Consider the following 13,938-nt stretch of genomic DNA (forward strand, 5'->3'; position numbering starts at 1 on the left):
GTGAAATAAAAACAAGAAATGCTGGAACCACTCAGCAGGTCTGGCAGCATCTGTGAAAAGAGAAGCAGAGTTAACGTTTCGGGTCAGTGACCCTTTTTGCGTTTATTATCTGGTGAAGTTGCCTTGGAATGTAAAACAGGGCAACATCCTTCATGCTTTACTAACTATCAAATAAGCAATTTAGGAGCGTTGTCACTCCATTACTTACTCACAGACACCATTTCCTCTCTCCACATTAATTTTGTCTTCTCTGGACTTCCTGTGCCCATTTCAAAAGCTTAAGAGTACATTGAAAATATTTGCAGCCAAAAACAATTTTTGACCCCATATGTGACAAATTCCTTTAAGAAGTCGTATCGTTTTCAGTAGCCGTTAAGGATTACTGACTTGCACAGTTTCCTTGCCCTACTCCTGTCATTGACAATCATCAGGCCCAATAGAGTCAGGGAGATCATCTAGTTATTTAATTGGGGCTGATAACAGAACATCTCTTGAGATTGTCCTACTTCCAACTTGATGAGCATTATGCTCACTGTTTGATTAGGACATCTGTTTTTCATTCATATCAGATAATATGCTTTCTTATCTCCACGTAAACATGCTGGCTGATAATGATGATGTCACCTCCTTTTTGAGTGTGGTGCTCAAAAGTGATTACTTAATTGCAGTGACTGGCAATTTAGGGATGCTATCAGCCAGGTGCCTTGGCCTCCATGGCAGATACTTCAATTCACACTCCAATTGAATGAAACTTTGCATTGGGAGCACAGTCTAACAAAATTTACCATCAGATATTTATCTGCTTATTAATTCATTTATCTGTCTATCCTAATATATATATTTTCTCCCAATAGCAACTGAAGAAGGGAGTTGTGACCCTAACTGTTCGTACCAGGTTGCGCAGCCCTAGCCTTACTCCTTGTCCCACTCCCACACTAATGAGCCGATCCAGCTCACCCAATTCCAATACCAGTGGTGGAACTCCAGTACTGGGCTCAGAAGAGGGAGACTGCTCTCGCAAGGGGCCAGGACCAAAAGATCGAATCATAATGGAGGTGACATTAAAGAAAGGTAATGCGAATAGAGAGAAGGCCAACAAAATGGCTAAAACTGCATAAATTACATGAACTCTGAGCACTGCAAAACATCAGGGAAGGGCCAAAAGCTGAAAATATAGTCACTGATTTTGTTTAACCATCCTCTGATGGAAGTTACAGTCCCAGATGATGTCAAAATATCGGCTCCACCCTGCAACAGAATCTGAAATATAAAGAAGCTGAGAAAGTTCGATTCAGGAGATCTTGCCAACAGCGAGAAAATAACTAAAGTACTTTGGTGGAGTACTTTTCTGAATGCATGTTCCTCACATTAAGCATCATTTGCTAGGACTGAATATTGGGAATTCGAGCTCATGCTCCCACAATTTTCCATTCATTAAAATTCAGGGTCAGAGAATCACAATGAGTGAGTGCCCACAATTCCCGTAAGGTGCTTCCCTGGGTGAAGCTCCACACTGGGAGCATGAATTAGAAAAATTACCTTTCAGTTGTATGTGTAACTGATCTTATGTAGTTTGTCATGGGAAGACACCAATATATCTGGTTTATAAACTGGCCCTCGCACAGATTTGTTATGAGCCTGGGGGCATAGCTTATGCATCAGTATGGGTGAACTTTTGCCAATTCCAGTAAATGTAACAATTAAAATTTCTATTGTTCAACCTGTATGGTAAATATAAGTCACATTGTTACAGTCCTGGCACAGATTTTACCCAGAAGGAGCATACATCGGAATTCAAGCATAAAGGTCAGCAAACTCCTCAGACTTTTCTATCCATAATTCATAACATTTACTCTATAAATATCATGGAACACAAAGGGAATTCTATTTTGCATTCAGAATTAGTTGACCATTTAGAACTGCTTAAAGGAAAGCTCTTTTTACCATTAAAAATCCTTACCGATTAATTGCCAGCCATTAATCAAGACTTCTCCTCCCACTGTAGTAAATAAAAAAATAATGAACCAATATGAACACACAAAAATGTATTGCAAAAGACTAGTTGGTCCATCAAATAGGCCCTATCTAAGCATGCTGCAGCCTATGTGCACCCTCAGCCCATCTCCCCTACACATGCAAACTCCTGAGGAAGCAAAAAAAAGGCACCTTAGACTACTTCAGAAAAAACTCTGGGAAATTCTTTTCTGACCCCTAAATGTGGAACGCCCAACACCAACCCACCAGGAAAACGCCTACTTCTGATTTTACCAGGTGGGCTGTGTGTCAGGCGAGTGACCTGCTCTCAAGAGGGCGGGCAGGAAGTATAATTTTTAAATGAGGCTGCTTGCCTCTGATTTTAACAACCATGTGGATTTGGTTTTCCCAGGGCTCAGGAAATCAGGCAGCTGAAGTGAAGCGATAACTGCTGGATTCAGCAACTAAGTGACTTTCAGCATTGCTTGTGGGCAAGGAGGAGCAGGAGTGCTTCCCCCCAGCTTCCAAGCTTATCTGCCGCAATACGCATCCCTCCTGCCAATGAGCTAACCACCCCACAATCTGTTCGTCAGCCCCATCAAAATCCAACTTTTTTATATTCTTTCATGAGATGTGGATGTTGCTGGTAAGGCCAGCATTTGTTGCCCATCCTTAATTGCCCTTTGACAACTGAGTGACTTGCTAGGCCATTTCAGAGGGCAGTTAAGAGTCAACCACATTGCTGTGGGTCTGGAGTCACATGTAGGCCAGACCAGGTAAGGGTGGTAGATTTCCTTCCCTAAAGGGCATTAATGAACCAGATTGGTTTCTGCAACAATTGATTTTAGTTTCACAGCACCATTACTGAGACTAGCTTTCAATGCCAGATTTTTTTTAATTAGTTGAATTTAAATTCCACCAGCTGCCATGGTAGAATTTGAATCCTTGTCCCCAGGGCATTAGGATTATTAATTCAGTGACATTACCACTACGCCACCATCTCCCTCCATCTGCAGCCCCTGCAATTTGCACCAACACGATTGCCTCCACCTCTCTCTCCCTCTCCTGTCCCCAGCTGCGGCCTTTTACCGCAGGGCTTCCCGCCTGACAGCTGGCCAGTCTCTACATCTGGTCAGCTGCAAGTGAAAAACATTGAAAAAAATTTGAAGTGAGGTTCTGCCATTATATTCAGCAGGGTCTCTGTGTATCCAGTATTTCTGTGTTTCCAGGGCACTAAAAAGTTGGCCCCACTCCCTGTAAGCATTGGGGCCGATGTTTCGTCAAAGAAAAAGCCCCAGTTTCTTGAACTTATCCTGATAGCTAAGACTCATAAAATAAAGTAACATTCCAATTGCCGTTTCCCTGACTTTTCCCTAGTCCTCAATATCCCTTGATATGTGTCAAAATTGGACTTAGTACTCTACTCGAAATGTGGCTGCGCCAAGGCTTTTTACAAATGAAGAATTCCTAGTTTTATATTTGTAGTATAAGGGCTTGAAAGGGTTAATGTTTAAGACAGTGTGAGGAATACTTCCCACCATGATGGTGTAAGAGATCACGAGAGAGAGACTGGAAATGCAACATGCCTTCAGATGAGTCACACAGACTTGTGTAAAGCTGTATATTGTTAAAATTTAATAAGTGAGTTAATGCTAAAATTACTGAAGATTCAGTAATCTCTCCTAGCTAGACTAACCAAACATACAACAGTATTGTACTGCTAACAATACACCCTAACACCCTATTTGCTTTCCATAAGGTCTCACTGCACTGGTTCTTAACAAAATTTTTATCTGCTGTGACCTTCTCCTGCTTTGCAATCTTCAACATTAATCCTGTATGGTATGCACATGCTTGAAATTACCCAGATCTAAAACTAGCACACTGCATTAACAAGGACAAATAACACACTTGGGCCCACTCCCCAACATATTTCAATCAGCTTCTACCCTATATACTTCATCTCGATTACTAATCCCTGTCCTCCTTTTGTGTGTCATCATGCCTTCATTCAAAACATTGAGAAAGACGTTGAAGAACAACATTCCCAACATGCACAGCTTTGGGACTTCACTTGTGACTGGATCCCATAAAAAGTATTAGATGCTACCCTCTGCCTGCAAGAATGCAACCATATTTTTATTCAACCTGAAATCTACCAACAATTCAACATGATGAGACCTTACATGGTAGCCACTTGTGCACCACTAAAATATAGAATATGTATATAGCCTGTATTTCCCAGCATGTAGAGTAGGTTGGTGTCAATGAACTGCCCTCTTATTTCTATTCCATATTTTTGCGATGAAGGGGGCAAGCATGGAGAACGGTTTTGTATAATAGAGAGGTCTGTGGGGAAGGGCGATAAATTCCTGTTTAACTAACATACTCTTTACTAGAATAGCCTGTACTTACACATTCTAGATATGGTTACTGAGCTGGTGGAGCCCGTATTCTTATTTATTTAAAATTCAGCCAAGCTTCAGAGGACGACTATATGAGAATTAGGTTGGAACTTTGATACAATCATGAAAATTCTTTCTGCGTACCATTAAGATATCCTTTATTTTTGGTAACTGATCTGCACTTCTAGCCAGCTACTGCTGTATGCCATTTTCAGGATTTTATTCCCTTTATGTTACCACAGTATTACTACTGTGTTTTGTTTCATTTCAGAGCCTGGAGTTGGATTGGGGATTGGGGCCTGTTGTTTTACACTGGAGAACGGCACACCAGGAATCTACATCCACAGCCTTGCCCCAGGATCAGTTGCCAAACTGGATGGCAGACTGAGGTCAGTTTAAACTGTGAAAATGTATTCCCTGAAGTTGTGAAGTGCCCAGTGCTTCACTGAAGGTAACAGGTGGAGTGCTTCTTTCTACAGGTGATCTCTCTTCTATTGGAAGCCTTGTTAAAGGAGCATTAGATTGGATAAAGTGTTAATACATTTCAGAAACTCATCTGTAAAAGTTTGTTTTTCCAAATTTTCCCAACACTCTGAAGGTGCTGACTAGTGCTGGGATACAGTTCCACAGGTTCTGGCAATTGCTATTCTTATATATGACCCTTGTCAGTGAATATCAGTAAGTTATTTTATCAAGGAGATGATCAGAACGGAGCCCAATCCTCCTCTAAAGTGCACACTTTACAACAGACATCACAGGATAGTGATATGGAATAGGAACATTGTTTTCTTTTCCCAAGCCTCACGGTGTTGAAACTGTTTGCATTGCCCTGGCACAGCCTGGAAATTGAACGTGAGATCTTCATCTTCTATATAACTCAGTAGTATGGGCGGCACAGTGGCGCAGTGGTTAGCACTGCAGCCTCACAGCTCCAGCAACCCGGGTTCAATTCTGGGTACTGCCTGTGTGGAGTTTGCAAGTTCTCCCTGTGTCTGCGTGGGTTTCCTCCGGTGCTCCGGTTTCCTCCCACATGCCAAAAGACTTCCAGGTTGATAGGTAAATTGCCCCTAGTATAGGTAGGTGGTAGGGAAATATAGGGACAGGTGGGGATGTGGTAGGAATATGGAATTAGTGTAGGATTAGTATAAATGGATGGTTGATGGTCGGCACAGACTTGGTGGGCCGAAGGGCCTGTTTCAGTGCTGTATCTCTAAACTAAAGTATGTTCTGCATTTACTTTATTGAACCATCCAGAAAGCTTTCACTTTGTAAAAGATTTGAACCACAGCAGATAACATCTCTGAGAGTATGAACTATATTCCCGATCGCAATCTACAGCAGGGATTGTGAATTAAGAGTAAGCTGATACTGTTTCCCTGTGACATATGGATTTCTCACCTTCAGCCCTAATCTACTGCTCCACCATGGTTTCTTCACGGAGCTTTCACTTAGCCTCAGCTGCATCTAAATTCAGCTCCTCACCACACGAGCTTCCCCACCAGGGAAACATAGGAATTGCTGTCCACATATATGCAGAACTGTGTTGAAAGAGAGGGAAGCTTCAAATGTAACTCCCTTTTCAGCTGCAAGAACATTAGCCCTTTCAACAGCACACAGTCAGACTCACTAAAGATTTAAAAAAGGGAATACTTTTGTGATTCGGAATATTAAATTAGAGCAATGCGTAATGGGAGTTGCAATTTCTGCCTCTGTTGTTACTGTATCCCATGAATGTTTCGCCATAGAAATCCTAGAAAGTCCACGGCACAGAAAGAGGCCACTTGGCTCATCGTGTCTGTGCTGGCTGAAAAATGTTCCACCCATTCTAATTCCACCTTCCAGCATTTGGTCCGTAGCCCTGCAGATTACGGCACTTGAGGTACATATCCAGACTTCTTTTGAATGATGAATGAGTTGAGGGTTTCTGCCTCAACTACCCTTTCAGACAGTGAGTTCCAGACCCCCATCACTCTCTGGGTGAAAAAACTTTTTCTCATCTCCCCTCTAATCTTTCTATCAATCACTTTAAACCTATGCCCTCTCGTCAAGAACCTCTCTGCTAAGGTGTATAGGCTCTTCACCTCGGTTCTATCTAGGCCCCTCAAAATTTTGTACATTTCAATCACATCTCCCCACAGCCTTCTCCGTTCCAAGGAGAACAACCCCAGCCTATCCAATCTTTTCTCCTAGCTGCATTTTTCCAGTCTCAGCAACATCCTCGTAAATCTCCTCTGTACCCTCTCTAGTGCAATTACATCCTTTCTGTAATGAGGTGACCAGAACTGCACACAGTACTCAAGTTGTGGCCTAACCAATGAGTTATACAGTTCCAGCATAACCTCCCTGCTCTTGTATTCTATACCTAGGCTAATAAAGGAAAGGATTCCATATGCCTTCTTAACTACCTTATCGACCTGTCCTGCTACCTTCAGGGATCTGTGGACATTCACTCCAAGGTCCCTTACTTACTCTACACTTCTCAGTATTTTCCCATTAATCATGTATATGTGTACCTCAGAGTTCTAGAGCATTCATGGCCAATCCCTTCAGTAACTCCAGCCAAATTCTGTGGCTTGAGATTGTAGATTCTACATCAAATCTGTCTAAGGTTTTGAAACATCTCAATCTCCAAAACATAAAAACTTTTTAAATCCTGTACACAACCATGCAAAACAGTAGCTTATTAGGAAAAAAATCATTTTAAACAGTCAAAGGCCGTGTGTTCACCTGATCTTAAAACCAGCTAGGTGATCAGTGGCAGCTAAACAGTAGATAACCAATATCTTATATTCTGAATTGGAATGGTGTACCTTGAAAGAATCTTCCAATCCTCATTGAGTTGGAGCCTGTTAGTCCCCATGCATTTCACAGTCTCGGCCATTTGCCAACTAGACTCTGAACTTCTATGAAGTCAACTGATTAAGGAGCTGAGATCAGTGGAGTTTAATAATCCCCATTCACCTGTGGTGCCATAGACTAAAGGAGGGGAGCGATGGGCAGAACTTCACAAAAGACCCTCATTTTGCATCAGAATAAAGGAGGGCATATCTCAGCATTAAAATGAAAAGTGTTGTTTCAAAAAGCATTTGTGGCAATATTGCTTTTTTCTTGCCCTGTGGTCTTGCTTGTGGAAGGAAAGTTTATACTGAGAGCAGCAAAATAGTTTTAGTGATCTTGTGCCAACTTTACTAAGAAAGAAGATGTTTCCCTTTTTTAAAAAAATGAAAAACCAGAAAATTTTCACTTCGTGTGAGCTGGAACCAATAAAAGACTAAAGTGGAGCACTTGGCGTCAGAATAGCATCATGACCTCTGAAGCAAATGGGTTGTAGTTCAATACTATATTGCACACACCAGTGTGAGTATTGCACCCTATGATGCTCTGTGTTCTATTTACTGCATAAAAAGAATAAAATAACATAATCTGGTTTAAAAGGCTTCAGTTTATGGTTGATTGTAGTCTTCCCCACAAAATGTTGAACTCGAAAAAAAATGTTTATGGTCAAATTATTTAAATGAACTCCTCATAGTTGCCATTTTAGTTGTCATGCACTTTAGAAATGGGCTCAACTACACACATCAAAGTAAAGCACCATAACCTCTTCATTTTGTTTCACACACTGACCTTAATATAGAAAAAAATAATTTTCTTTCTCTTTCGTTCCAGCCGTGGTGATCAAATTTTGGAGGTGGACTCTGTAAGCCTGCGACATGCAGCTCTGAGTGAGGCATATGCAATTCTAAGTGAGTGTGGTCCGGGTCCTATCAGCCTTATTATTAGCCGTCATCCAAACCCAAAGGTAGGAAACGTGACCAAGTCCAGTAATTCAATGCATTCTGAAATAAAAACTGAAAATGCTGAAATGTACATCATGTCCAAAAGAATATGAAAGTAGAAAAGATGTTTCAGACAGACACCCAATCCAATAAATTCTTCTTTCTCAACTGAAAATTAAAGGTGTTAGATGAGTGGGCAAGCATCTTTCTCCTCTCAAGCACGCTTACCATATGTCTTGTCTCAAATTACTCACATACTGTATCCCAAATTATCTAATTTGCATTTGAATAAATCAATACTAACTTGTTCCAGTGTCTCCCTAGGGACTCTATTCCATAGAGATCACTTGCTCACTGGAATAGTAAGCTGAATTTTATGTGGTCCTTGGGGATGGAAATGAAGGCGGGGAGGGGGGAGGGTTGGGGCAGTAAAATCGGGACGGGAGACATTGAATCGTGACATCCATCCCTATTTTATCAAACATGGAGGGCAGAGAGCAAACATCGATGTGGTGGGCAGGCAATTTAAGGTAGTTAAGAGGCCTATTGACGGAGATTTTATTCTCAGTTTTAAATCTTATTAATGGCGCTCGGGAATCACGGGGCTTCAGAGCCACGCCTGGTTGACAGAGGTGACATGGAGGCAGGAGCTCATTGCTGGCTGCAAAGGTAGCCATCAAGAGAGGCAGCATCGACTGCCGGGCAGGTTGGAGAAGAGAAGACATTGGGTATCGTCTGAGGAGTTGGTGCAAAGGTGCCAGCTCTGCGGGGGTGACATACTGGGGGGGGCAACAAGCAAGTGGCACCACGTCAGAGGTGACAAGTGGAGGAGAAGCGGGGGGGTGTGTCTCCGTTGGCAGTGAAGGCCTTGAACTTAGGGAGAGACCACTATCATGTGCCTCATTCATCCAGGCTTCAGGGACTGCATTGAAGAGGAGGTCCAGGCAACGGCAGCAACACTGCAATGACCTGTGAGCCCACAGGAGGGTTAACATCAGCCTCCAGATGGTGAAGAACGGCGCAGAGGCGAAAGCCAGAAGCCTTCTCTGCGCGGGAGAAGCTACCCACCAGAGAGGGTCTACTGGTCGAGGCTCAACTACCTGCAGATGTCCAAGAGGCAGTGCCAACGAGGACTCTGCTTCTCCAGGGAGGCCATCACTGACCTATGTGCTATGATGCAGGATGAGCTGAGCCCCAGGGAACTTGGAGAAAATCTGATGCCAGTGGCGTTGAAGGTCACCATAGCATTGAACTTCTGTGCCTCTGGATCATTCCAGGGATCCACTGAGGACATGTGTGGGATCTGAGAGTGCATCAAAGAGGTCACCTGTGCCCTTTTCAGGAGACTGGTGACTATATGCGCTTCGGCAAGGATGCCAACTCTCAAGCTGAGAGGTCCATTGGGTTCAGAGCCATCGCTGGATTGCTCCAGGTGCAGGTTGTCTTCGACTGCACGCAGGTGACCATCATGGTTCCAGCACACCAACCAGTGGTTATCTTCAACAGGAAGAACTTCTATTCCCTCAATGTACAACTTGTCTGCAACCACCGTAAATAGATCCTGCAGGTCTGTGCATGCTTCCCAGGATGTTGCCACGATGTCTACATTCTAAGGCAGTCCCAAGTGCCAGAGCCTTTGTGGCCTCCTGCGTGCCTTCAGGGATGGATCCTAGGAAACAAGGGCTATCCACTCAGGATATGGCTACTGACGCCTGTGAGTATTCCATGCACAGATGCAGAGGAGAGGTACAACGCCTGCCACAGGACAATGCGAGCAACTGTAGAGCAAGCCATTGGTCTGCTCAGGATGAGATTCAGGTTCCTAGATCGGTCCAGTGGAGTCCTTCACTATGCCCTGGTGAGGGTCTCACATATCATGGTGGTCTGCTGTGCACTGCACAGCCTGGCGATACAGACTTACCTGGGAGTCGGAGAGGCATCGGACCTGGGAAGAAACAGCCCGGAGCGGAAGACTATGGGCTGAAATTTATGTGGCCACTGCCGAAATCAGCAGTAGACGTAAACAATGGCGTGGGCTGCACTTTGTGCAGCTGCCGTGATATTAAATGTGGCAGCTCATTTAAATGGCCAGGGCAGACCGCCCCCACCCCCATTATGTGGCGGGAGGGCGGTCCGTCCCTGGCAATGGTGTCAGCTGCCTTTGCGCTGGTGCTGATGCTATTTTAAAGGACTTCAAGCCCTAACTTGCAATTTAAATATTTAAAGGAATACTGATTGTAAAAAATCAAATAAGTTGATCTTGCCCCTCTCCCACCACCCCCAATAAGCATAGAATTAATTATCTGCCCCCCCACAAAAACACTTACCTTGTGCTCCTGACATTTCCCCCTCACAAAGTTCATCAACTTTAAACTTTACCCTTTCCCTCCACAGCCTAGACCAATGAAATTACTCTGACGTTACTCCCCCTCCCCCTGCACTGAAAAACTTAGCTGCTCCTCTCTCCCCACCAGTGTTTCACCTCAGATTCCCGGACGGGGATCAGATGGTGTAGGAGTGCCAGCCACCGCCACCAATATCGCTCCGGGATGGATGGGGGGAGCGGGTCAGTAATTAATTCATTTATTTAAATACATTTATGTATGTAAATTTTCCTCCCGTCGCCGAGCGACAGTGAGTGGGGGCTGCAACGAGGCCTTGCCACCGCTGGCAGTATCAGACTAGGCCTGCCCAGCTTCGAGGCCCACGGCACGCCTCTGGCAGAGGCATTTTCCACCGCCCCCCCCCCCCTACACCATGACCACTGACATCAGGGGAGGGGCTGTAAAATTCAGCCCTATTAATTGGGACCAAGGCTCGAGGCCCACACTTACCTGGGAGTTGGAGATCCTTGGAATCATCACGTGCTGAGTTTGAAAAAAATTTGTGACGTTACAGCAAAGTCGTAAGCTAATTGGTTGGTGAGTATCTAGTGTAAGTGTCTGTAAAGAGCTTGACCCATTCAATACTTTTTGGAAAGGTGGATTAATAATTGGATTATAGAAGAAAGGTAAAAGTTATTTTTCCTTCAACTTCTAAGTACCTACTTATACGCACAGAAGGAGCTGGTTGGTGAGTAATTTTACTTTCTACTTTCTAATCTCCAGTTTAAAGTAAATAATCTGAAAGCAAGTTTAAGGCATGGCAGGACAGTTGGGCTGAGTGGAATGCCCATCCTGTGACATGTAGAGAGTTGTGGACGCTTCACATGGCCTAGGCAATCACATGTGCAGGAAGTGTCTCCAGCTGCAAAAACTTGAGCTCCACATTTTTGAACTTGAGCAGAGGTTGGAGTCACTGTGCTGCATCCGCGAAGCTAAAAACTACTTGGATAGCATGTTTAACTAAGTGGTCACACTGCAGATTAAGAGCATGCAGGCAGAGAGAGAATGGGTGACTGCCAGGCAGTCTAGAAAGACCAGACAGGTAGGGCAGGAGTCCTCTGAGTCTATCTCACTCACCAACCAGTCTTCTGTTTTGGGTACTGGTGAGGGCGATGGTTCGTCAGAGGAATGTAGCAAGAGCCAAGTTTGTGGCACCACAAGTGGTTCAGCTGCACAGTTTGGGGGGAAGAAGAGAGGAAGGGCAATAGTGGTAGGTGATTCGATAGGGGAATAGACAAGCATTTCTGTGGCAGTAAACGTGACTCCAGGATGGTGTGTTGCCTCCCTGGTGCCAGGGTCAAGGATGTCACGGAACAGCTGCAGGACATCCTTCTGGGGGAGGGTGAACAACCAGAAGTTGTGGTCCACGTTGGCACCAATGAAATAGGTAGAAAGAGTGATGAAATCCTGAAAGCAGAATTTAGGGAGCTAGGAAGGAGATTGAAAAGCAGGACATCTTTAGTTTAGTTTAGATATACAGCACTGAAACAGGCCCTTCGGCCCACCGAGTCTGTGCCGACCATCAACCACCCATTTATACTAATCCTACACTAATCCCACATTCCTACCATATCCCCACCTGTCCCTATATTTCCCTACCACCTACCTATACTAGGGGCAATTTATAATGGCCAATTAACCTATCAACCTGCAAGTCTTTGGCATGTGGGAGGAAACCGGAGCACCCGGAGGAAACCCACGCAGACACAGGGAGAACTTGCAAACTCCACACAGGCAGCACCCAGAATTGAACCCGGGTCGCTGGAGCTGTGAGGCTGCGGTGTTAACCAGTGCGCCACTGTGCCGCCCTAAGGCAGTAATCTCAGGATTACTCCCCGTACCACATGCTAGTGAGTATAGAAATAGGAAGATTGAGCGCATGAACATGTGGCTGGAAAAATGGCATAGGAGGGAGGGCTTTAGATTCCTGGGGCATTGGGACCGGTTCTGGGGCAGGTGGGACCTGTTCAAGATGGAAGGGTTACACCATAACAGGACCGGGGCTAATATCCTCACGGAAAGATTTGCTAGTGCTGTTGGGGAGGGTTTAAACTGGCTTGTCAGGGGGTTGGGAACCCGTGAGGGAATTCAGTTAGGAGAAAAACAAAGCTGGTTATGGGAAATAGAAAAGCTGTGAATGAAAGTGGAAAGCAGCAGAAACAAATGCTAGAACCAATTGATCAAAACACACAATAGTGTTAAAAAGGCAGAACTAGAGGCAAGCAGCATTCACAACAAGGTAGGTTAGCTGATGGCGCATATAGAAGCACAGGTATGATTTAATTGCCATTACGGAGATGTGGCTGCAGGGTGACCAAGATGGAGAACTGAATATAAAAGGATATTCAATATTTAGGAAGGACAGGCAAAAATGAAAAGGAGGTGGGGTGGTGCTGATAATAAGGGATGGGATTTTTATTTATTTTACAGATACAGCACTGAAACAGGCCCTTCGGCTCACCCAGTCTGTGCCGACCAACAACCACCCATTTATACTAATCCTACCTTAAATCCCATATTCCCTACTACTTCCCCACCATTCTCCTACCACCTACTTACACTAGGGGCAATTTACAATGACCAATTTACCTATCAACCTGCAAGTCTTTGGCTGTGGGAGCGTCTCCTGACAACGCAGAGCATGTGCAGAGCAATCGCCAATGTCATCAGTGCGTCTGAGCATTTGCCGGCTTGTCAGTATGAATCCACGCATGTGTGCTGCAACGTCCCCAGTAATGATGTCAGATGTAATGACTTTTGAGTGTTGCCTCACCAGTCAATTGCCATGATCATTGCCTCCAATCCCCCCCAACAGTGTCCCACTCCCACCCGCGATCGCCCCCTCAATCGCCGCATTCAATTTTTCACGATTGCCGCTTCTCTTTGCTGCTGCGTTCTGCGCATGCCTGCTCGCTGCTCTAACCCGCGGTTCTCCCCCGTTTCCGACTGCTCGCTTCCTGCGTCACTGCTTCCCCCCATCACCGCTCGCACCCCGCTTGCTCCCCCCCACCCCCCCGTCGCTTCTCCAGGCGCTAAGGTGGGGAGTGAGCGGTGGGAGGAAACGATGAGCAGGTGGGCACGGGAGGCAGTGGCGAAGAGAAGCGGCGATTGCAGGAGGGAGTAGGGAAGAGAAGCAGCAATGAGGCAGTGATTGTGGGACGGAGCAGGGAAGAGAAGCGGCAATCGCGGGAGGGAGCGGGGTACTGTTGGGGATTGTGTGAAGGTGGCGATCGTGGCCATTGAGGGTTGAGGGGGTTTGGGTTCAATTCGGGTCTTTTTGTATCAAATTGGGCAGCGCCATCTTTATTATTGGCAGCTGCCTGAGACATCACAGACAGTGACATTTCAGTGGATGAGGCTGCATTTGTGCATGTGCCATTACCACGCTACCTAGTGGTT

General features: G+C 45.0%; 1 protein-coding gene across 10 annotated transcripts in view; it reads left to right on the forward strand.

The window, feature by feature from the left end:
- pdzd2 (PDZ domain containing 2) overlaps positions 1–13,938 on the forward strand; it is a 632,977-nt gene that overhangs the window by 497,347 nt on the left and 121,692 nt on the right. For all 10 annotated transcript variants that reach the window (XM_068032021.1, XM_068032011.1, XM_068032069.1 and 7 more), the window contains 3 exons: positions 855–1,071; positions 4,651–4,768; positions 8,046–8,178. In XM_068032021.1, coding sequence (XP_067888122.1) covers positions 855–1,071; positions 4,651–4,768; positions 8,046–8,178 — 468 coding nt within the window. The remainder of the gene's footprint in view (positions 1–854; positions 1,072–4,650; positions 4,769–8,045; positions 8,179–13,938) is intronic.

Source organism: Heterodontus francisci, chromosome 1 (genome assembly GCF_036365525.1).
Source record: "Heterodontus francisci isolate sHetFra1 chromosome 1, sHetFra1.hap1, whole genome shotgun sequence".
Lineage (NCBI taxonomy): Eukaryota > Metazoa > Chordata > Chondrichthyes > Heterodontiformes > Heterodontidae > Heterodontus > Heterodontus francisci.